The sequence below is a fragment of the Argiope bruennichi genome, chromosome X1 (genome assembly GCF_947563725.1).
Source record: "Argiope bruennichi chromosome X1, qqArgBrue1.1, whole genome shotgun sequence".
Classification (NCBI taxonomy): domain Eukaryota; kingdom Metazoa; phylum Arthropoda; class Arachnida; order Araneae; family Araneidae; genus Argiope; species Argiope bruennichi.
In genome coordinates, this window is record NC_079162.1 from 8,725,164 (window position 1) to 8,751,768 (window position 26,605).

The 26,605-nt window shown below is 32.0% G+C and overlaps 1 protein-coding gene and 1 long non-coding RNA gene across 12 annotated transcripts in view; both read left to right on the top strand.

Annotated features, from left to right (window-relative positions):
- The window catches only part of LOC129958134 (nipped-B-like protein), a 96,892-nt gene extending 88,233 nt beyond the window's left edge, over nucleotides 1-8,659 (top strand). For all 11 annotated transcript variants that reach the window (XM_056070337.1, XM_056070344.1, XM_056070338.1 and 8 more), the window contains one exon: nucleotides 762-8,659. In XM_056070337.1, the coding sequence (XP_055926312.1) occupies nucleotides 839-7,468 (6,630 nt within the window). In that variant the 5' untranslated portion in view covers nucleotides 762-838 and the 3' untranslated portion in view covers nucleotides 7,469-8,659. The remainder of the gene's footprint in view (nucleotides 1-761) is intronic.
- A 2,658-nt stretch (nucleotides 8,660-11,317) lies between these two features.
- Nucleotides 11,318-14,818, top strand: LOC129958135 (uncharacterized). Its single transcript, XR_008783158.1, has 2 exons — nucleotides 11,318-14,384; nucleotides 14,539-14,818. It is a non-coding gene; the product is annotated as an uncharacterized LOC129958135 (long non-coding RNA).
- Nucleotides 14,819-26,605: the final 11,787 nt, after the last annotated feature.

A 26,605-nucleotide genomic window follows, 5' to 3' on the forward strand; every position in this document is an offset into this window, starting at 1 on the left:
AGGAAATATATGCTTGTCTCTTATGATTTTATTCTTTATGCTTGTCTCTAATGATTTATGTACTTAATGGGGGTGGCATTCCATAAAAATGTATGAAAAAAAGAAAAAGAAAATTTGGAAACTTATTTGCTGTTTAAGTAAAGGAAAAGGTTACACATTACTAAATTTGGCAGTTTGATATTATTTTTATTTCTGTGAGATTTTTTGTTTTATAAAGTTTAAATAAACAATTTTTAATTACATTTGATGGTCGTTTATATTTCTATTTTGTGATTTGTAATAGATAAATAAACATATAAAATATATCATTTGTAACATTTTTTTTGTTTGAGATGAATAACTATTATGGAATCAGGGGCCGTTGGAATAATTTTTTTTATAAAGAGGATAGTGGACCTTAACTATTAGGTCATAGGGTGTCCACTATCCACAGTTCTACTATACACCTTGTGTACCTTGTTGGTGATTTCTATGTTAAAGAAACGTCATATGCACATTTTTAAAATCTGCTGAAGGATTTTTGAATTTCCTTGTAAAAAGTACTTATTTAATATAATTTTGCATTTATGACAAATTAAGTCGTATGTATGTTATTCTTGAATTTATCAGTAGTCGCAGGTGGATGATATAAAATTAATTCCATTAAATACAAAATGTTGTATTTAACTTACACTACTCTTTATATATATAATGTTTTTTTACTGTGATTTGATTTTGTAATTTATTAATTTATTAAAATATGTTTTTCGTCTCTGTTGCAGTCCTCCTGGTCTGAATTTTGTTAATTTTGTCTGCACGATGGTCACCAGATAGAACTGGGCTCCCCCATGTGTGAGTCATGATGAATGGGGAAGGACCTAGTGTACCTATTACAACTTTAGCTGGTATACAAAGCCTGACTGACCTTTTGTTAGAATTGCCTCTTCCTACACCACTGCCAAGTGTCACAGGACACCAAAGTCTTCTTTCTCATTTGAGAGATTCTGAAGAAGCAAGGAGACTTTTGAGTACTCAAGAGTCCATATTAATCCCACCGCTCATTGATGCATTAGGCTGTACAGTCACAGATCATATTGAAGTGAAAGATGGCTATTATGGAAGTGGTTCCCATAGTGGACAATTATCGCAACTTGTGCAGTATTTGCTCGGTACAAATCCTGGCCTTTTCAAAGGCTCAATGCACGAGCTTCATGGTGGAAGTATTGAACACCATGTACCTCCTGGGCAGTGGCTGCAGAGGCAGTGTTCAAATATTCCAGTGCATTCACAGCCACATGCTTTTACAGCAACTGCAGTTTCACCTTGTCAGCCTCGTCCAACTCAAGACAACAGTCCAAATTATTTTCCACTTGAGCATCCCCCAACACCACAAGGTGCAAGAATTGTACAAAGCAAAACATTAAATGTGGTGCCACCCAAATCACCTGCGGCATATTCTCCATATGCTAATCCTGTGGTATCATCTGGTCAACATCCAATCACTCCTCTCCACCATAATGCCATTTCCCAAGGGACAACTGATTCCTTATCCTCAGGTTTGCAAGAAAGCCCACAAATATTTAATTCTCCGCTTGTCAATCAACATATTATTAATGTATCTCAATCATCGGCTGCAATACATCCATTTAGCAATGGAAACTGCGTTGATGATATTGATCTTTCAGCAATAAATACAAAACAGAATGATAGGACAGAAAATCACATTCTGATTCCACCACAAGTAATAGGAGGCTTAGCACCAAACTGCTCTCCTCTTATATCGCCTTTAAACAACCCAAATGATATATCTTCATCATCATCATCATCTTCAGCACAGCATATAAATTCATCCAGTGTTATAGTTGGACCTACTGTTCCACAGATGCATATTAATTGTATGAAAAAGCCAATCTTTGAGCAATGGCAGCCTGTACCAAATAATTCATATAATATTTCACACAATTCATTTTCCAAAACAAATGTATATAGTGTAAGCAATAATGTAAATGTATCTATGGTTGAAAATATTCAGCCATTATCTGTGCCTGAACTAGAAATATTCAAAGAAAACCAACCAAATAATCATTTAGAATCAAAAGAGAAAAACGAAAATGCTATGGTACCTGAAGACGATAAACTGAAAGTTGCCTCTGAACCTTTGGTAGTTTTATCAAAGTTAAGTATTGAGGAGCAACTTCTTGCACAAAAGAGTGTGAAACAGTTCATAAAAACACAAAAAAGTTCTTCCTCTCCAGAGCCGATTAAACATCCTACACCAAGTAAAAACATTGAAATGAATAACCAAAGGAGGTTCTCAACCTGTAAAGAATTTGAAACTAATAAGGCGTCATCTCGTAGAAGAGGAAGAAATAATGAATATTGCCCTGTTAATCGTAAAAATTCAGAAGTTGTGAAGGATAAGGGTTTGAAAAGAAATAGTATTGTAGTAGATGATAAGATCTATAATAATACTAGCTCTCTAAGTGAAAGAGTTAAGAAGAGAAGGCGTACAAGCCAGCAAGCAACCTATATGGAATCTCTTGGTTCAAACGACGAAAACAGTGATGGTTCTTTCAAGGAAGACGTTATCTCAGAAAAACTTGATGTATCACCATTTAAAGTGAAGAAATTGAAGAGCAAAAAAGTTAAAAAAGAATTCGCTTCTGAACCACTTTCTGTGGAGGATTTAATGGATACAAATACTTATCAGCATTTTTCAAGAACTGTAGATGCTATCTTTGATTCTGTGGAAGATATTGATTTTTCTGCTGTGATAGATGAAGATGCAGAGTGTGCTGCAGAAGTGCTTATACCTCTAAATCAGTTGCAAGATCTGAGCAATGAAGCAGCGAAACTTAAAAGGCTACATGCAATGAACCAATTTCCACCTGAACGATTAGTGCGATTGCTTACAATTTTGGAGAGGAATATTATTGATGGAGCAAAATTACTTCCTGTACAGGGTATGGAAGAGCAAGATGAAGAAGAAGCCCGTCTATTTTTGGAATTAACAATGGAGAGAGTTATGCGAAGTGCTGAAGCATCATTGACTGCTCTGTATGTTATGACATCTCAGAATATGCCTGAAAAAGTATTTTTAGAGGATGTAATCGAGAGAATTGTTCTTTTTCTGAAGTATCAGCTGCAAAATACAGTGTTCCCAGTGTTTGATCCTGCATATAGACTAGATCCAAAATCTAAGGATGGATATGCTGGAAATATAAAGCAGAAGAGAGCTCATGCACATAGAGTCAAGGAAAAATCTATACTCCAGCTGTATAACAAATTGCACGAAACTGTTAGTTTGTTGGCTGAATTATTAGAATTGCAAACATTAACAGATACCATCATTTTGCAGGTTTCAACTTTAGGAGTAAGCCCCTTTTTTGTAGAAGGTATAAGTGAATTACAATTGAATGCTCTTCGTCTGGTGACGACTGTTTTCTCGCGATATGAAAAGCACAGACAGCTTATATTAGAAGATATATTAGCATCAATTGCGAGATTACCAACAAGCAAAAGAAGCTTGAGAAATTACCGTTTAAATTCAGAAGAAAACATACAGATGCTAACAGCTTTGGTTTTGCAGTTGATTCACAGTGTTGTTAAATTACCAGAACCAGATCTAAAAGCTGAATACCTTTCTAATGAAGAACGCCCCAACAATCCCGAAACTAAAGAAAAAATTTATGTTGATAAAGATGTTCTTTTTATTACATCTTATGAAGCATCAGTTACGACTGCTGTTAATTTTCTTTCTGTATTTTTAAAAAAATGTGGTACAAAAAATGAAGAAATGGATTACAGACCCTTATTTGAAAACTTTGTCCAAGATTTGTTGAGCACAGTTAATAAACCCGAATGGCCAGCATCAGAACTGTTACTTTCTGTTTTAGGAAGAATATTAGTGAGGAATTTTAGTAATAAATCTATGGAAATGACACTTAGGGTTGCATCTTTAGATTATTTAGGAGTTGTAGCAGCGCGCTTGCGGAAGGATGCTGTTACTAGTCAAGATCGTAAAGATATGATAAATGATGTTATCCAGAGAATAATGTCAGGAATTGATGATCTTGATTCCAGTACCTCAAAAAGCAAGAAGAAAAATAAAAAGAGGACTGCTAAACGAGATGAAACTCAAATACTTCAGAAAGCTCTTCTACAGTATCTTGATTCAAATGCAGAAAGTGACCCAGCTCTCCAGTTTGCACGTAGATTTTACATTGCTCAGTGGTATCGGGATGCAGCTGCTGAAATTAAACGATCAAATAAATCATTAAATTTCCCAAAAGAAGAAGCCGAAAAAGCGGACAAATTGGATCAGTCTGTTCGTAGTAATAAAATCAAAATTAAGCGAGCACGAACTTCTCGGAGGAGATCATCCCAAATTACTTACGAAGAAGAAGAGGAGGAAGATGAAGAAGACGAAGAAAAGAACAAGGAGGAATCAAAAGTAGAAAATGATGAAGTGAATGCCAAAATACTTGCCTTGGCAGAGGAGAGGAAACGATTTCTTTTGACAGTTATCAAGAAACAAGAACCTCCTAAAGTTAATATGAAAGAAGAAGAACATATTGATTATAAAACTGCAGAATTAATATCGCAGTATTTAGCTTCGACCAGATATTTCTCCAAGAGTTTTGATTTGTACTTGTCTCAGATTTTACGTGTGCTTAGTGAAACGGCTGTCGCTGTACGTACTAAAGCAATGAAATGTTTAACTCTTGTTGTTGAGGCTGATCCAAGCATTTTGTCTCGTCCAGATATGCAGAAAGGTGTTCATGGGAGGCTGCTAGATCATTCAACCAGCGTGCGAGAGGCTGCAGTTGACTTGTTGGGCAAATTTATTTTAATCCGTCCTGAGCTCATAAGTCAGTATTATGAAATGCTAACTGAACGAATTCTAGATACTGGTGTCAGTGTTCGTAAACGAGTAATCAAAATATTAAAAGACATCTGTCTTGAGCATCCAGATTTTCCAAAGACCTCAGAAATATGTGTCAAGATCATTCGTCGTGTGAATGATGAAGATGGCATAAAGAAGCTGGTCGGAGAAGTTTTTCAAAGTATGTGGTTCACACCAACTTCGGAAAAAAACCCGCAGAGAATTCTTCAGAAAGTTAAGAATATAACACATGTGGTAGAAGCTTGTCGAGACACTGGATTAGAATGGTTCGAACAATTACTTACAAATCTATTAAAGAACAAAGAAGATAGTAATTATAAATCTGTTATAAAGTCTTGTAAACAGATAGTAGATTGTTTAGTTGAAAATCTTTTGCAGTTAGAAGAATCTTCTCAAAATGTTGATGGTGGCGCTAGCCCCCATCTTGTAGCTTGTTTAGCAACATTACATCTGTTTAGTAAAATATACCCCCCTTTTGTTGTTCCACATGCTACAACCATTCAACCATATCTCAGTATGCGATGTAATACACATTCTGATTTTTTGTTATTAAAAAATGTTGCACAGACATTAGAATTAATTGTGCCGCTTATAGAACATCCTAGTGAAACATTTCTAGCCCAAATAGAAGAGGACATGGTAAAGTTAATTCTTCGTCAACACATGGGATTACTTCCTAGTTGTGTTAGTTGCCTTGGGGCTGTTGTTAACAAAGTTACCCATAACTACCAACTTGTTAGGGATTGTTTTCAAAAATTTTTTGTTGTTTTGTTGGTATGTAAGAAAGAGTATGAAAAAAATCCTGGTAACCATAATCTGAAAGCAATGCGTCCAAAACTATTACGTTCTCTTTACACTGTTGGATTGTTTTGTCGTCACTTTGATTTTGATGCCATGGATACTTGTCCAGATCGAAATAGCAATATCTCTCTGAAAGATCGGGTTTTTGAAGGCATTCTGTATTTCAATCAGCATCATGATGAAGTCATTCGATTGAAAGCTTTAACAGGTCTTGGCTTCATAATGATAAGGCATTATGAATTTATGCTTGGTCCAGAAGTAAAATCTTTATATCATTACCTGCTTACTTCTCCTGGAGTCTCGAGCATACTTAAATGTCAGGTTTTGAAAAACATAACAAATTATCTTATTGAAGAAGAACTGCGAATGATTCAGAAAGATGCTGAATGGAGCAAGAACTCAAAGTCTGAAGATTTAAAAGAAATGGGTGATATAACATCTGGCATGGCGAGTACAGTCATTCAACTTTATTTAAAACAAGTTCTTGAATGTGTTCTTCACACAGAAATAAATGTTCGTAAAGCGTCTCTTCAAGTTATTCAATTGATTCTTGGGCAAGGTTTAGTACATCCTGTGCAAATAGTACCATATTTAGTATGTTTGGGTTCTGATGATGATCCAATTGTTAGAACTAAAGCTGATCAGTTACTTCAAGAAATAGAAAAGAAATATCCTGGTTTTATTCAGATGAAGGCAATGTTAGGTGTCAGAATGTCATTTAAAATGCAGCAATTAATACGAAGTCAGGATGAAATTTTGCGAGGTTTTCGGACACCCGATACACCTGTCAGTAGAAATGGATTTTTATATTCTGTTATGAGATCAACTAGACAGAGTAGAAGGGCATTTCTTTTTTCATTGTTGAAACTGTTTGATGAACAGACAAAAACACCTTTAACAGAGCTTTTGTACATAGCAGATAATATTGCTTATTTTCCTTATATGGCACAAGATGAACCTTTGTTTATTATGCATCAGTTAGATATAATGCTTTCAGTCTCCGGTTCTAACTTGTTACAGACTTTTCGTGAATCTCTTCTGTACAAGCAAGCATCAAAGGCAACAGGACAATCTGTTGCAAATAATGAGATAGATGATGACGATGATGATGATGATTATGATTCTATCTTGGAGCGTCTTCCAGAGGATACATCAGTTTTGCAAGAGTGCATTATAGCATCTCAAGGTTGTGTATTGCTCCTATATGTAAAGCAAACGCTTAAAGAAATGTATGGTTTTACTGATAATAAAATTCAGCAATATTCTCCAAATGAGACTGCTAAAGTTTATGAAAGACCTCTTAATCGTAAAGGACATGTTCGCTTCAATCCAGAAACTGTTATAGATTTTATTAAACGTGGAGAACTCCAACTTGAAGGAAAGTTGGATATGAAAGGTAGGCAGCAATTAGTTCAGCAATATCTTCATTTTAAACAGTTAATGCTCACTATTGATCCATCTGATGATGATGATGAGGAGGACAATCAGGCTAAACCTGTAGCGTCCATTATTACAATAACAACTGTAACAAATACAACAGAAATGACTGCCAACAACGAAAATACAGAGGGTGACACAAAGCCTTCCCAGCCATCTATGCAAAAAACAAAGATTGTGATATCAAGAAAATGCAAATCACCCTCTCATACTCGACATCTCAGAAAATCACCAAAGGTGTCTAAAGAAAAAGTGAAAAAGAAGCACAAAAAGAAACGAAAACGGTTGCTAGATTCGGCGTCAGAAGATTCCGGGAGTGATCCTGATTACATGGATTCTTCATGATGGGATGTGTAATACGCAGTTTTAAAAAACCCACCTAAGCCTGTACCTGTGTTCATTTGCACTGCGTCTATATGAGGAATTGTCATTCAACAGCTGTTTTATAGATTTCTTCCATGTGGGGAATCAGTTGTATAATGAATGAATTTCACACATATAAATTGAAGTTAGTGGATTCATTGAAAAGAGCAAACTGCAAATGGTAATAGTTGGTTTTGCTATGCATAATACTTTTCATGAAATGATTCATTAAAACTGAATTCCCACGTTCTACAATATATATTTTAACAGTGAACTAGTGTATGTAGTAGAAGGTGTGGGTATTATCATAATATATAAATTGATGTAACTTATTTATTATTAAGGAATTGTTAAACAAATTTACTGGTTATAAAACTTTTTATGGGGCTACATGAGTGATGTTTTTACGTATCTGTATAGATAAAATGAGATAGCAGCAATTTTAAAAGTTTTTTTTCCTTCCCTTTCTACAGTCATTATAAATAATGCATTATGCCATATGTTCTGGTACATTTTTAACTCTGTAAGTTATATTGTTATAACACATTGTAAAAAAAGTTACACATGCACAAGCATTTTAACTAATTTAAACGAAAAGCATCATTTCGTCAGCATAAACTGATCCAGGAGTTGTAACTTAACTATGTGTCACAAAAGTGTAAAATTCATTGTTTTGTACTCGACAGTTTTAGCAGCCTACTATGCAATAAATTATTATTTTGAAATGTTTAATGCTGCTCTCTGTAATAAAAGATGAATTAAAAGGTTATTCTTAGTTTTATAATGAACGTAGATAGTGTTGAATTGCATAATTATAAAAGTCATGCCTGGTCATGTTAAGATAATAAAGCCTGCCAGTTTCTAAACAATAATGTACGGTAATGCCACTCTTACCAAAGAGATTCGTTGGCAGGAATTGGTATTTTTGTAGATAAAATGAAGTAAAATGACATTGTTTTATGTTTTCAAAGTTTTAACAGTTTTTAAAAGAACGTGTTAAAAATGTGTCTGTTTGTTAAATTAATAATAATAAAACTGTGGCCAATTTGTTGCCAGTTTTAAACAAGCAAAGAATAAAGATAATAAAATTTTTTAATATATTTTTTTTTTCTAATGAATGAACTATTTTGTGTTTAATGGTTCACTTTGTAATTATTTCAAGACTCATTTGGAATGGTATTTTTTAAAAAGAGGTAGCTAATACATTGTTGATACTGAAAAATTATATTAAATTATTTATACTTCATAGAATTTATAATTTATTAGTCTTTTCATTGTTTTAGTAAATTATACTTCTATTTTTCAAATTTATTAGCCTATTTGAAATTTACTTTTGTTTTGAATGTTTTTCTTTTTAGTGCACATTAAGAAACAGTACATTTAAAACAAAATTCACCTTATTAATAAACAATGCCATTGATCTCAAAAATTATATTACTATCTTAAGCATTGGAATGGTGATTATTTGAAAGGTGGAAATACTCAGTCATTGCAAAGTAATATCTTGAAAAGAATGATCAGTAGTTCTAAAAACCTGTCATGAATTCTTTGTTAAATGATAAAAGTAACTATTACTTTATTATTTAATGAAAGTTTCAAATTATAACTTTTATTCTATCCTGCTGATCAATAGAAAGCATAATTAGGCCATTTATTTAAACTGTTACAGTGCTTTCTACAAGAAGAGCATGAAATACATGGTAGATGAATATGTGGAAAATACTCAGGCTGTTGTAAAGCCAGACCAAACTTTATTGATCTCATATTGTTCATCATGAGTGACAAATGTAGAAATTCTTTTACTTCCTCACAATTCCCTCGTAAAAGAATCTATTTTTCCAATCTATAGTTGAAAACAATTTTCCTGATTGCAAATGATCTAAAAGTTCTTCTATCTAGAAGAATGGGTTCCTATCTTTAATACTTTTAGCATTTAATTTTCGGTATTCTTTCGGTTTTAAACTTCCTTCTTTTTTGTTACCTAACACTGACGAAGGACAACAATGAATACTACTAGCTCTGATTATACCCTGTTTGAATTAATCATTTATTTGTTTATTTACTTTCTGCATTTCAGAAAAGATAATCGCCAAGCCCTTTGACGAATGAGAGCATCATTTTTTACTACAATGGTCATTTGTAATTTATTATCCTTCGTTTAGTTGTGTTTAAAATTAATAGTGAATAATTATAGATCATTTCTCATGTTTGAATAATTTAATACGACAGATCAAGATCACATTCATTTGCTTTATTTGCAAATTCATTTATTTTATTTGCAATATAAATGAAAGAGAAGAAAAGATAATTTTGTGGATATTGTTTACGACTTCCCAAGATACTTTGCTGTACGTCATGTCCTATTATCTGTAATTTGTAGTAAGCATTCCGTGTTAAAATATATGAAGTACTTGGATTTGGAATCGTCGCAGTAAAATATCTTAACTGATTATGATGCACGATCGTCATTACTCTCACAATATCTACTTGATGTTTTCCTTCAAATCATGAGTTAAGAATCATAAACACATCAAGTGGCTTTTTGATTGCATATAACAATGAATTTAATAGGATTTGAGCTCCATAGTCTATGAGAACATTAATCAATTTTTTTTAACCAAATTGTTGACTTATTGGGGTTCTTGGATAAAATTATATTTCTCGTGCTGTTTATTTATTATTATTTATTAAACTTAAATAATGTTTGTGCTCTTTTTTTTTTTCTGCCTGTAGTAGGGCTTATTTTATATCATTTGACACAATATGTAGTGTAATTCTTTTTATCATCTCAAATTTAACATTTCGTATTTTGTTTATCGAAAGTTTTTGGAAAGTGTTCAGAATGTGCGGTTTTAATGTTTCTTGTTCCACTTTAGAAAGTGGCTCATGAATATTGACGAATAATTAGTGTTTCTTTGAGGTGCAAACAATTATTTTGTAATGGAAATGGATTTTTCTCTAGGACTATAAAGAGAAATTTATAGGTTTCTGATTGCAAAATAAACCTTTTTATTTTTAGAGAAACAAAATAAAAACTGTAACTGAATACAGAATAACATTTCTCTCTACAATATTGCCATTCCAGAAACATTAGCTTTTACAAAGCGAATATATTATTCAAGGATATAAAAACTTCAATTGAAAAATGCGATTGTGAAGGAAATGCGAATAGCTTTAAGGCGATGAAAGATGATTTGAATTTCTAATGAATAATTGTTTAGAATATTTCAGTTCTTGAAATGAAAGAATGTCATGATATTGTTTACACAGTATTTCAAAATCGGGCGAACTGCTGAATTCTGGAAGGAAGGGATAAAGGGCACTTGACGGAAGAATTTAAATATTAAAAAGGAAACAAAATGCATTAAGGTAATGCAAAGAAAGTATTTTCACGCATCTTTTACTGATTACTTTGCCAACGGAATCTATATTATATATATTGATTCCAAAGGCTCTGGCATGCTAATGAAATTTTCTAAGTTCATCAAACACTTGCAGCTTTCGAAACGCTTCCCCCCCCCCTCCAAAATGGATGGAGGGAACTTTGAAACAAATCAAAAAGTACTTGCTATAAATTCCTGAAAAAAACTGATCAATCATTTTCGACTTGGATGAAGGTATCATTTGCATGGACAGACAGAGATATCACTTTTTCTGAATTTAGATTAGCAGTAAACGCCAAATAATAAATATAGCACGCGAATTCACAAAGACCTTTTTGGTTTAACTTTCAAGTAGTGAAAGAATGTTGCAAAACTATATTACACGGAATCTAAAAATTACTTACACGGAATCTAAAAATTACTTAAATTTTATCTGTAGTGTGTTTTAAGCAATATTCGCAATATTCATTTGTAATAATATGTACAGTTAACAACTTACTAAGTTTCAGTTGTGTGTGTGTGTGTTTTCATGCATTTTTAGTTTAAAATTTGAGAGACACCAGAGAGAAAGATTTTTAGTAAAAATTCTAGTTACATAAATTCTTCAAAATTTATTAACTACAGATACATTTTTTATGTGCATAAGCTTTAAAAAAGTACGACATTTCCAGAGTGCTATACATATCAAAGATTTATACATTTTTGCAAACTACATGGAAGTTTTTAACGGAAAAAAGAATATTCAAAAGAAAAAAAGGTGAAAAATAAAGTTTATAATTCTTTAGGAATTTTTAGGCAATGCAAGTCATGGGTCCCCTTTTTCCTTCCCTAACTTTCAGAAATGGAAAATTTTTATAATTTTTGTTTAATCTCTGAGTAATTTGACGTAGCAAATTTTGACATGCTGAAATAAAAAATATTTTAAATTGTGAGCCACTTTCTGAAGAGATAATTTCAATATCTTGCGCATAAAATAATCAAAATGTAAATTCTGAAGTAATTGTAGACCAAATTGTTAAAAAAAACATTTTTAATTAAATTTATTCTATATTTAATTATTAAGTAATATATTTAAAAAACAATATTACGTTTGCAAAAAGAGATTGATTGACAATATTGTTGGAATAGCATTCCAAACTTTAAATGATACTTGATTTTAATTTGAATAAGCTAGAGTGCATGTCCCTTGTAATTTAAACTAAAGCACTAAATTAAATTACTTTGAAAATAACGCAGAAGAGATACAGAGGCCTCTAGGTAACTGTCTACTTATTTAATAATACGACCTTGCATACAGTTGCTTTAGAACAAATAAAGACGTAGCATGAAATTTACTATTAAGATGTTTCATGGAATCAAAATATGCTGAAAAATAGACGCTCTTTTACAAATAAAAATTTATATTCTATTTTGTTTCATAATAATTTTTAATTCTAAAATGCTTCTTATAAATTAGTTCAAACAGATGGAGCAAATTGTTATTCTACTGGCTGATTTGAAAGGGTTCCAGCAAACATTAAGGATTACGTTACATATGTAAAATCAAATAATTTTTATTCAGATACGTAATTAATGACCATGGGCCCAAAGAGGAGTACAGATGCCTTGGCGACAGTTTTAGTGAGGGCCTTAGAAACTAAACACCCGTGCCTTTATGCAAAATCGTATGCGGAAAGAGCAAATAATATATATTTAATGCTCACTACCTGCTTAGTTTGTGTATGCCTGAGGTAGTCGGGGAGAAAATCAAATTCTTTTATACATGCTTCACTTATAAATGGTTGAAAATTGTTTACAAAAATAGATATGTTACAGTGAAAACCTGAAATCAGTCAAAACGCGTTTTAACTGACAGCGCTAGTGAAAACCCGAATTAACTAGTTAAAACGCGTTTCAAATGACAGCGCTAAGGAGAACCCATTTTCTCTAGTTATTGCAGGTGTTGTCTATTTAAAACCATATGAATCTAGATTTCTTGCTTGTGATATTTTCAAAGTAAGTGCTGTCTAGTTTTATTCATGCTGGAACGTGTTTGCGCTGTTTATTTATTTACGATTTGTGAAGGAAATGTTAATGCTTTATGCGCCAAATGGAAAAATTAAATTTCTTGAACAGTTACAGTTTTTGCATTAAAAAAACCCAACCAGAATAACTTTAAAGCTATTACGCATGATGAATTCAACATTCTCTTATCTGAGGTTGAAGAGGCAAAATCTGCCGTTAGCAAGATTTCATTCCAGTACCCCAGATTAAAAAATTTTGACATTCATGAAACCAGTGAAGTAAAAAAGTTGATTTTTTCAAATGAGCTCATGAGATATTATTTACCAGTTAAAGGAATTTGTGATGCTATCGAATTTGCACATGTGGCCAAAGGACATGGGGATAGAAACAGACTTAAAAGTGAAGATTCAAGAACATTTGCCAACATAACTACTGAGAATACACATTTTTTTTTATCGATGTATGAAACAAGTCAATAGAAAAAATAAATTTTTTTAAAAAAGGAAAGGTTTGGTTTCTAAACCTATTATTCACTCAGAAATAACTACACGCTGCCAAGTGGATTTGATTGACATGCAATCTCAGGCAGATAAGGAATTTAGGCTTATTATGGTTTACAGGAATATTTAACAAAGTTTTTTTACTGCAACCACTTCAGAACAAAGGAACGGAAGAGGTTCCTTTGCAAGTACTTGATATCTTTTTGATATTATGGTTTACAGGAATATTTAACAAAGTTTGTGTACTGCGACCACTTCAGAGCAAAGGAACGGAAGAGGTTGCTTTGCTAGTACTTGATATCTTTTTGATATTAGGGGCTCCTTGTATACAGTAATCTGATAATGGAATAGAGTTTGTAAATTCCGTTATAGAATAGTTATGTACGTAATGGCCAGAATTGAAGATTGTTTATGGGAAACCTCGGCACAGCCAGTCGCAGGATTCAGTTGAGAGGGCCAATCAAGGCGTAGAAAATATGCTAGCTTCATGGATGAGGGATGATCCGACTACAAAGTGGTCTAATGGTCTTCACTTTGTCCAATTCACGAAAAACAGAGCTCTACATAATAGAATTAAACAATCGCCATACAAATCTATGTTTGGTATTGAACCAAGAGCTGGAGCTACCTCAACCTTCTAATCAGATATTATAAAAAATATCGAATACAAGGATGAACTACAGAAAATTTTCGAGGATATGAATGTAGAAAAACAAGAAACTGAATAAGCACAATAAGGGGAGCATATGCTTGCTAGTAAATCGACCAATATTTTTCTAATTAGAGAGAAAGCCAAAGAAACTTTAATAAAGCAAGCCAAACGAATGAAAAAGATCTTCGATGCAACACATCCTGAGTTTGATATTGGAGGTAATTCAGTTGTTCCCATTCCATATGTTGATAGAATAAAAACTGATTTGCGAAATATCATCGGTGTAGTGCTTGAAAAAAAATTAAGATGGTCTTCAAAATTGGAATGAAAGATGGAGTTCTGAGCAAATTGTATTCGAGGTAAGAAAATATATTTAAACTTAATTAGTTCAGTTTTTATTCAATAAATATATGGTTATTATTTATATTAACTTGATAAGTATTTATACAGTAGACTACAGCTAATCACGGTACAAGTTTAACATAAAAATTTAATATATTCACTGATTTTCAGATCTCAATTCGATGTATCGCCGCAAATTTTCTTAACTCAAGAACGAGTACTGAATCAGGACATTTCACTGAGAATATCAGCAAGAAAGGAACTGTAGGAATTGGACAAGGGTTCGCCCGCTGTTCTTGTAAAAAAGACTATTCTTCGAAGGAACGTTTCTGTATGAAAAATGGTTCTCTTTGCAATTCTAAGTGTCACAATAGTTTGCCATGTCGAAATAAGTCATTTATAATAATGGAACTGTATTAAATAATATCTAAGTAAAGTATTTTTTCTTCAATGGTGAGTTCTTTCCTTAAATATTGTAAGTATAGTTTAATTTCAATAATTTTGGATTCAATTATATTGTCTAACAAATTAGTCAAAACACTAATAAAACGGGTTCCTATAACGTTGTTAATTAGAACGCATTTTATCTAGTTAATTCGGGTTCTCCCTAGCGCTGTCAATTAGAACGCGTTTTCCCTAGTTAATTCGGGTTTTCACTAGCGTTGTCAGTTAAAACGCATTTTCCCTAGTTAATTCGCATTTTGACTGATTTCGGGTTTTCACAGTAACAGATAAATTGAATAAAAACATTGTAGCTTTATATAAAAAAATATTTGCAAGGTTTCATTAGGCACCAGTAGCCAATATAACAGACACACACATATATATATTATGTGTGTGTGTGTGTGTTTTAATTGCAAAGGAGTCCCGGGACTTTACAATTTATTACCCCTTTGGGTTTACAACACGCATATCTTTAATTTGTTTGTAAAAAAAAAGACTAAAACATTCTAAAACGAGGGCAAAATTAACAAATATCGCGTAAAAGGATACTAATGATTTAAAAGAAGTTTCACTTAATCCCCCCCCCCCTTAACAATTACCAGTGAATAAAAACATTTAGTTAAACCATCCAATTAAAATCAGTTGTTATAATTAATTTTATATGAAAGCATTTCGAATTAAGTATTGAGAGAGAAACAAGGATATCTGAAGATAGATCTAGTGAAATATCACAGTGCTTTTTTATTATTTAACGCAGAGAGATCCTATTTATGATTATTAGTTATGTTTCATAATCTTTAATATGTAATGAAATGTTAGTTCAGAACTTTCAGTTGTAAAAATCATCATTTATAAGTGAGTAAATCAAATTCAAACAAAAATAATAAAATATTCCATTGCACCGCATCCGAACGCAAAAACAAAATTTCAAGAGTAGAAAGATAAAATAAATGTTTGGTTGACTAGCTACCAGGATAAAATTCAATGGACAAATAACAGCGACTTAATTAATTAAAACCTTTATTTTAAAATTACTTAGAAATAAATCAGGGGAAACCGAATAAAGTTTCGAATGAGAGTATGAGTACGCAAGGCTTTTATTTCATTAACCATACGTCAGAGGACGCCACGTGTCATTTCAGGAGGAGCTTCTCGACCGCCATTGACCATCGATAGTGGTTGTGCACTGACCCTCACACCAGTTGGAGTTAGTTTTGAAAGCAGAGAATAAAGTGGGTAATTTTAACGGATATTTTTTACCCTAATTTATTGGCTTTAATAAAACTAATACTATTAGAACGTTGTAATTTATTAAGGACTATTTAGTCTCTTCGATTGTCGTTTAGTGATTGTTTTAAACTATTGAATTGATTGTTTTACGGATGAATAAACTTAATGTGCTTAATTATAATAAAAATATGGCCATCGAGTAAGTTTACACTCAGCGCATAGGGCGGATTTAAGCACTGTAAAATTGCCTCTCGTAGTAATATTTTCTTTTTCTGATTTTTAATCATTGCATTATTTTTTATGATTCGCAATTATAAAAAAGAATACTAAAAGAAATAAAATTATTCATCTGGAAGGTGGCACCCAGTTGAAATATAAAAAGTGATCCATCTCTCAGAAAAGTAATTGCGGCTTTCGGATTTAATTTCAAAACAACTTTCCAGTTACTGCAGAGAGAAAAAGAAATCACGGTTTACAGGGATTTATCACTTAAAATACACCGATGAAGAGCATGACAATGAAAATTTTCTGTATTCTTAATGCTCAAAACAATGTGAGGATTTAAAATATAAACAGTGGGTACAATTTCGCCGAATGTAATTGGCCGGCTCATAAGGAATGGAATGTATTAGCATAAATCATTCCAATTTTGGTTGTCTGTATAAGTTGCTGGAGCGATTTTGAAAGAATAAAAAAGAAATTTAATTATAATTAATGATCATAATTTATACTACTAAGTCTCTTTGGGTTTAATTTGTTATATTTCAATCACACTAAATATTACATTTATTCATTTAGTGTAAATATGCCTCAGGCAATCGGATAATCTTGCCCCACTTACGGGGCAAAGTTATACAGGTGGCATCATGGTATAAAAAATAATGCAACTAAAAATATAGTAATTTAAGACTCTAAAATTTACGTGCCATGTATCTTAAAGTCTACCTAATTAATTACGAATGAAAATGAGAGAATTATTTTAATGACTAAAATTTTTTTAAAAAGTTAGAAAATATGATAAAAAAGATTCCTTGCTTTCCTTTTTTTTCTTTTCTTTTCTCTCTCTCTCTCTTTTTGTAAATTCTTAAACCAAATGGATCAATGGTTAATCACTCGCTCTTTAAGGTGAAATTTTTTGATAAGGCAACATACAAAATGATCAACACCACCGACCGACGCACAAGGGCTCAGATGAGATTTTTTTTTTTTTTTTTTTTAAATCTGTTGAGATAATAAGGAAACGGTTTTTGTTCAGATTAAAAAAATAAAACTTTTATGTATTAAGCACTTTTTCTCTACACTGGGAGCGAATCTCCATATCTTTTTCCCGTATTCTAAATCCTATTTACTCCAATCTTGTGCCAAACGTTAAATTTTACACAGATATTGGGAACAGGGTCTTCCATTCCGTAGATGCCAGCTTGGCACGTTGATCGGCGAAATCGCTGTCCGGGTCACCTAAAGGCGCTTTGAGTTTATTGTTGAGACCATTTTAACCCTCACAAAATTTCTCTTTTAATAGACAGACCTAAACTTGGCTCTACTAAGAGCCACGATAGAAGACTGGCCATCTGAATGAATATTAAACTTGATGCCATTTTCCATAATCCAGTTGAATGCAAAATCAATCGCAGCCAGCTTGGGCTGAAAAACGTTATTAGTTTAATTTAATTTAAATTTAAATAAAATACTTAACTTGTAAAGTTTTCAAAATTTTTGGTATTTCCTAGAGAAATCCTATTTGAATTCATAGTTTCGCTAGTAAAGTATTACAACTATGTGAGTTACAATCGAGATTTAAGAGATTTAGTGAGAAAGAATCAAGGAAATGAACAGAAAAGATAAATAATCGTGTTTTCGATTTCATATTTAATTAGAGACTTCCCTTTGAATTGAAGTGAATTATTCCCTCAACGTAAATATTCAAATAATTATTCTGTTGACATTTTGAAATAAAAAATGATATAAAACATTGAATTGAAAACTTCGAATGAAAACACCCATTTCTGATGTCATTAATAAGCAGAACAGCGCGAAATTAGGCATACTACAAATGCTCATTGAATTACTATCATTGTATCACGAAATAATAAAAAAAATTTCTTTTCCACAAAGCAAGTGAATACTTCTACATGAGGTTAGGTAAATTATCTTCGTGCCTGTAAGAAGCAGCAATAGACTTATCGTTTAAGTAAGATTTTAACACTTAACGGACGGGCCATGTAAATTTACATTTTTCCATTAACCGAAAAAGAAAGATCAGATTCGACCCGTCTGTTAAATGTCAAGAGCCCTATAAATACTTAGAAACTGCCAGAAAATGTAAATTGTAATTACTTAAATCAGACTTTTCTTAAAATTTAAGTTTATTAGAAACTCTTTAAGACTTTTCAAGCAAAATATCTAGAATAAGTTATTACAGTTTGAAAATATTAATATTAGTTCAATGCTGAGTAATAATGTATTATAACTAAAAAATAATAGATAGCCAACCTATCTTAAATAAATTAAATATAGATACTATTTTAAAAGCTTAGTTTACATTTTTTAAGGCACATAAGTGTGAAATTTTCATACTAAGGTCAAATCAGCAATCTTAAACATTCTTATATTTATTGAATTTTAACACTAGTTGCAACTGACACACACATGACTCTATACATATATATGATAGAGAAACTTGAACTTTCTATTAGTAATAACAATAAATGATCTAAAAAGAATTTTATCTTCCTACTACTAGGTAATTGAAAGATTTATGATAAATTACTTTGTTAATTTATACATAAATTAGAAGCGTTTCATTTGTAGCATATGATATCTCACTGCTATAAAATTAATTTCAGATCAACATGTCAATTCTTCCTTAGATTCAGAATCAGAAGTTAATGCACATCTAAAAGATGAAAGAAAGGTTGAATTCGACGAAACTGTAAGCTTCATGGATTTCGCAAATTCGATTATTCGTCAGCGTTTGTGGAAGAATTACAAACTGGAATTGAAACAAAATACTCAAAACAATAACCGTGAGTGAACACGTTTCCGGGAGATAGCTAGGGAGAAACCTTTGTTTTCTGTTTGAAAATACGTAACAAGAAATGAATCCTCGGATAGGGTAACACCAGAAAAGATGGACATGAAAAAGTTGCTCCAGTTGCATTAACCATTTTGTAGAGCTGGTTGTAAGGAAGGGAAAAAAAATATATATATTTCTATGTATTCAGGTTGTGCATGTTCTCTATCATTTCAGAAACTTTAAAAAAAATTTGCTGTATTTGTTCCTAACAATACAACTATTAAAGTAGGTAGAATGAGAAGAACCGCATTAAGTCATGAAAATAATGGCTGCTGTAATAAAAAGAGATGCAAAATTTGGATTTTCTATATACATTAGCAAGTTGTAGTATTTACGATATTTAAAAAAAAGATTCAAACACAGGTAAATGCACAAGGCAGTCAGGATAATTTGGATCAAAACAATATCAGCAAAGTCAAAGTTAATGATTACATTGAAATGATTTTGTTTTTTCTAGTATTCAAAAAAATTCAAAACAATAGCGTTTCAACACTGAAATTTTTATCAGTTACCTTTTTTAATACCGTGCCACAGAACTAATGACAGTTCATTTGAATTGCTCTTTGACAATTAATAAACCTTGAGCGAAAAGAAATGATTAGCTAAGAATAACATAAAACTGTATTGCATGAAAAAAGCACAATAAAAGTGTCAGTAATTTGTGCAGTTTTTTTTTGATTAAAGTATTATACAAATTGCTTTGATCTTTTAAAACATCTATCCCTAAAAAAAATGTCCATATTTAGTGTTGACATTATTTTTATGTACATCATCAGGCTACATTTGAATGTTTTGAAATTTGTCTCCTGTAGCCATCATAAAGCTACAAAACGAAACCTTAATTTATCAAAACATTTTTCAATTTTGAATTTATTTATAGAATAAGTATTCGTCTTCTGATCTATCTTTTACTAATTTTACTACCATGCCATAAAGTCTAATGTCTAGTTTAGCAATTTACACCAAGTACAAAAAAAAAAAAAAAAAAAAAAAAACACCCTTTCTTTTTAAATATTTTTCCTTTCAGAAAATACAGAAAATTGATAAATATAAGATGAGACGAGCTTCAAATCCTACAATATGGTCCTACTCTTTCATCTTTCATTTTGTTTTTATTTCAGACATGCAAACACAGCCACGAAAGAATATATTTGGAGCCCATCATGACTGTACCAGGCAACTGACTTCTTTATGCAATGATTATTATTAGCTCTTGAAAGTTACTTTCAGTGATGTAAAGCATCCAAATTTCAAATTACTTTTAATAACATGGCAGAAACGGTGATGACCAGATAAAAAAAATTTCAATAATCCTTATTACATAGCTCATAAATCTTTAATAGTTTATGAAATTATAAGAATATTATAAAATTTATTTTATAGATTTTCTCGTTGTTGTTTTTTACGGCACCGCTGACAAAGTCAGCGATTTTAAGCCGAGAGAGCGTTTCTTGTTTTCAGTAGCGCCATCTAGGCCAAGAGTACGTCTTAGCTATTCATGCTTCACATTCGCTTGCACAACCCCTTTTTGGAAAGGGGCAAGCTCACACCCTTCACAGATAGAACACAGATGAGGAACAACCATGCCCGAACCTGGGACCGGCTTATAGGTCTTGAAAATCTTTTAATGCTCGTAGGGTTTTTTTTCCCCTCAAAATATAGGCAGCATTTTTTTTTTTTTTTTTTTTTTTTTTTTACTAATGATTGGAAATGAAATTGCGCTTTAAATAAATATTTTGTTGTTACAAAAAGATTCCACTAGAAATAATGCATCGTAATAATTTTGCAACTGGAGTTCATCTTGAAAAGAAAGGACTCATTTTAAGATTATTTAATGTCTATCTGTTTTTGATGTCAAATACATCTTTCAGTAGAACATTGAAATAGCCCTTACCTGAAATTTATGGTGCTGAATAAAGCCAAAGTTCTTTTCTTTACAATATTTTCATTTCTCTTTCACCTTCTCACTTCATTGCTGTTAATCATTAAGATTGCTAGAAATCAACTTACAGCTCATTATCGTTCCATCAGTCTCTGTAAATGATATATTTATAAAATTAGATTTATTGAAATATGCGATCCCACCAACCCCCAGAATATTTTTATCTTTGAATAATGGCAATTTCGAACTTCATCTACTTAATGTCTTGAGTGTATTCAAGCCATTTTCACTCTTTTTTTTTCGTTGTGTCGCTGATTTCTGTAATGAATGAATCCTTAAAAATGTAGTATTCTTGCCTGAATCTTAATGTTGTTACTGCGCCTTTTCTTTTTATTTTCTATTATATTTTGCTTGCACAAGATTTTTTTTCTTTGCTATTTATGCATAATGCGGTTATGTAATCATAGTATAATGAAAAAAAAAAAAAAAAAAGCCCAATGACAACTTTAAAATTCATGTCAAAATACTGTATTTTAATAATTCATTGGTTTCGAAAATCGACGATGAAACACTTTAACTTTACATTTTTAATTAATTTTAATTTACTGAAAGTTTATTTAGCCTTTTCTATAGTAATTGATACGGTAAAAAATAATTAAAATAATGTAGTATTACTTTTCGTTACATATTTGGAAAATATATTGTAATTATTAATCAATATATACAGGGTGTCCTTGACCGCGGCTTTTATTCCTTAAATATTGATCATAGACATATTTTCAAAATTCAGCTCAATCGTCCTGAAACCCTGGTGACGTTCCTTTTTCCCACACTTAATAATTGGCATTTCTGGCCAACTGTTTCATCAACGGAACTACCACAGTGTTAAGTGCCTCCCGACTGCCAGATGGGGGACCCTCCTTTTAATTACGGTCATCTGGCCAATGAGTGTGAGTCCAGATAAGGAACCACACGTGCTTTTTCCAGGGAAATAAATCGTGTCTTTGAAAGAGGTATTGGCTTTCAAACCCTCCGGATGTAAATCTTCATTTTTTTCATTATGGAGGACGGATCATCAACGGACATTCCCACTGTCGACCAGAGACCATTTAGGTTTGTTCTGAACGGTTATTGGGTAAGGAGCCCAAGTGCACCAATGTGGAAATGAGGGGTTGAGTTTGAGTAAAAAATAAAAGGCCAGATTTTTCGGGAGAGGAGAGAAGAGAGAGAGAGAGAGAGAGAGCGGTTCTGAGGAAAGGTCAGAGAAGCTTCGTGTCAATCAGGCTTCTGAGTAAAATTCCCCCCGAATGAGATTCGGTGGATTCCTAGAGACGTTAACAGCCTGTTAGCTGTTCTTGTGAAGTTGTTTCCTCCGAAATGATTCGAGGAACTATTCTTGTTTCATTTTCAACTGTGTTGTGAATAGTATCATTTCCATTTTACCTAGATGAGAAAGAGTTGTTTTTATATAAATAAAGAAAATTGTCTATAAACTCTTTATTTGATCAAGTCATTACAATAGACTGTAAATTACAATTTGCGTAAAAAAAGGTGTCAAATGTTATGAAATCGATTACAGTTTTCAGAGGATTAAGTTCAGTTTGCAGAAACAAGAACAGATTAGGACAAAATTGCACAAAAGGAACAGTTGTTAATCGTGTCCGGGATGATGTAGGGAAGTTTCTATGTGACCACCCTCATTCACCTGCAAAATTTCAAGTCGATGGGCAGTGTGTTCAACAGCAGATCGTAACTGATCAGTTGTGATGCTTCGCACATGAAGCGTTATGGAGTTCTTTAAGTCATTCAAAGGCACAACACCGTCTTAACAAGATACCATCATCATTATAGCCGGAAATATAGATCAAAAACATGACAACGACTGCCAACGTTTCTTATCCTAACCTGTGTTGCATAAAGCTTCCTCTTCGCAAGCATGCAAATCTCGACATTTTTTCCTAGAACTAATAGCTTTTCCCGGTTTTAACTTTTATTACTCATAATTCTTGTTCTGGATTTTGAATATTGCTTCTGTATTCCGTTTCGGTCGTTTATTTTGTTAAATTTAATGTTTTTCTGGAAAAGGCGCCCTCTGGTGGACATTTTGGAACTAATTTTTTTTCTTCAAAATTCCATGAACGCATCTCGTGTATCAAATTTCTTGCAATCCGTGTTGTGTGATTCTCTTCATAGGGGAAGTTTAATTATAACCATCCTGTATTAAAAAATTTCCAAATTCAGGTACCTTCCAAATTAACTGATTGAAATGGTGCTTTTACCTCATCTATAGTCTGTGTATTTTCTGTAGGCGGTTCGTCATATTTTCTACCGCGTTACTGGTACCAGACAACCAATAACGAGATAGAAAATGTAACCTTGAACCGCCTACAGAAAATACACAGACTATAAATTGAAACATTTCCTCAGAAATTACAGTGTCAAGTATCTGTTAACCTCTTCACATCATCCACAAACTAATGGGAAATGTGTAAGTGTTAACTAGTCAATAGTAAATAAATTAAAGTGTAAAGTCAATTCTTCTTCAACTAAAATTCCTTTGACTTGACTTTTAGAACAAGTAATCAATAAATATAATTTAACACCCCATTTTGTTACAAAAATTTCCTCCTGCATATTTGTTATTTTATTCTCTTCCCTTAACTCAAAATCAATCTTCTATCCTCCAGTAGAAGAAGCTAGAAAATCAGCCAAAGATAATACCATAAAATATCATGATTAAAATAAAATGATTCTAGATTCATAAATTCTCCATTCAATCCTGATAACATCATAATGTATGAGGAATTTAATTATCCAAATCATAGAAAATTATCTCCAGTATTTTCAGGTCCATCTGAAATAGTAACTAAACTTTTAGATTTAAATTATGAAATAACTAAACCAAATGCATAACTACTTATATTGTCCATGTGTCTAAATTAAGAACTTATTACCCAACAGAAAAATTAAAATTAAGTCATGAATATAATTTTTAAAAAAAATCCTTTTATTTCCCATTTTTTTCCCACGTAAACCCCAACTTAGGTTGACTTGTTGTCTCCGCACGTAAGTGTTAGTTTTGTTCTTTTTTTTTCATGATGATGATGTTGTTCTGATAAGTGCCATCACAACATGTATTGAAACATAGCAGTATTATTGAGACACGGGTATAGGGTAAACCTCCCAATTAATTTCTATCTCTTTCTATTTTTGTCCTGGATATTTTGTTTTCGTTTTTGGAAACGAATACTCCTTGAATGGTAGTAGAAAGAGAATAAGAATTACGTTCCCCTTCTTGCTGTCCTAATTTTTTGGCCATTAAGTGTCACCCAATACTTGAAATTAGGGGGCAAGGTCTAATTAGTCACCACTAATTGGTTAAATAGTAGGTTAAAGGTTTATACTTTTAAAATTGCACATTTTTATGCTATTTGTTTGAGTATTAATGTTTATAATGAGAGCATTTGAATATCATATTTTTTATTTTCATATTCAAGTATTTCATACAAAATTAGAACTATGTTGATATTTTATCATTATATAAGTTCAATTTATTATTCCATTATGTTATATTCGATTTGATAATTTTGGTGAACCTTCTACTATTAAAGGACACTGCGTGTAAGCTTTCCTAAGAGACATTCCTCACCAAATAGAGACAATCAGCTGAGTTTCTGCAGAAAATCATTTTTATACTGTGCATTTTAATATTATTATTTTTGGTGTTGTTGAATATTTAAGTTTATCTAATATTTTCACAGATATCACTTTATCTTTTTTATATTTTAAATAATCTTGTTCAAAATGATTTCTTTATTAATAAAAAGTAAGGAAAACTTAGGTATCACTTTTAATATGCCTTCAAATTAGAATTTCTCACTTGAACACCGCTGTAAGGTATGGTTGGTTGTCAAGAGGCCCCGACGCACTTCCACGTCTTGCGGTGTGGGGGGGGAGGGGTGGAAAATGTAATGATATTTTAAAATCTAATTTAAACTTAATTTATTTCATAAATTTCATCTTAATTTAACCCATATTAACTTAATTTTAAAATGTTCTCTTATTTCCTGATCCATTTCCACCTTTTTTATTTAATTAAGGCTATACGAGCTATGTAAAAATGTTTAAATCAGCGGTTCTCACGCTCCTAGGGAAGGGATAAAAATTTGTCCATCTAAACAAATTCTTTTAAAAGATACATATACCTTACCTAAGTCGACACGTGTAAAGAAATCCATATCAGAATCTCATAGTATAAAATCCCTCGGAATAAATATTTCGCTCTTATATCGTGCTGTAGATTGACGTATCTCATCTCTTCTTGCTTGTACATAATTCATGCCTCCCAGGATGAAATAAATGAAAAATTCAAAAAGTATCTTATCTCTTCGGCCATGAAATTGTTTGTTAGAAATATGAGTTTACAATATATATATATATATATATATATATATATATATATATATATATATATATATATATATATATATATATATATATATATATATATATATATATATATATATATATATATATATATATATAATGATATTTTAAACTCTTAATTTAATCCAAATTAATTTTCAAAGCTTTATCTTAATTTAGCCCATAGTAATTTGATTGTCTTATTTCCTGATCCAATTCTACTTTCTCTACTTAATTAATTCAACAGAAGCTTTATAAAATTGCTGAATCGGCTAAACACCGACACTTTCACGCGCTCTGCGTGAAGGAGCAAAATACCGTTGACTTTACAAATTCTTATAAAAGATCCCTGTGTTTCCCTTGCTTTTTGATTGACATGCCATGGAAATCCCTATTAAAACATCACAGTATATAAGACAGGGATCATTTGTTTCTCCCTCTTTTTACGCCACTTCTTGAGTAATCTGTTGCTGACATGCCGTTCTTGTAAATAAATTATGCCTTCCCGGGATGGATTAAAACGTCAATGAAACTGCATTTTGCTTCAAACATATTATTTCCAAATGATAGTACCACACACACTCACATGCACACTGTTCATACAATCCGTTTCTTAAATTTACAAACTCATTCGTCATTCGACACACTATGACGAGAATTCCATGACCATCTCGAATCAGATTCTTTCAAAAATTATAATCGAATTAAGCTATATATATTAGTCTTAAAAACGAAGTTCAATAACTTTTCATTTTATTCTTTGTCATTCATTATATTGAATTCTTCTTAAAATCTAGTGTCTAATCCCACTCTATTTATATTTCCTTTCAAACGTTTCTAGACAAAGCACACCCAATTTGACGCACAAACCATCATGTTCACCATTCCGAAGCAATAGTTGTATGAAGATTGCGGCCGCCAGTGTTTAACTCATTCAGAAAAGAAACCTGACATTTCATAAACAGACGTTGAAAGCGACGGAAAATAATCGGAAGTCTTGAAAGTGAGACATCTGCAAAGATGGCGGCCATTTCCTATCGAACAGCGGGAATGAACGGTCCTTAAAAGTTTCCATCATTGATGCACATGCACTTTCATTGAATGGTTTCAGTTTAGTTTGAATTCAGCACAGGGTTCGTGGAAATGGCTTGGTCGTTCATGCCATTAAAAAATGTTATTAG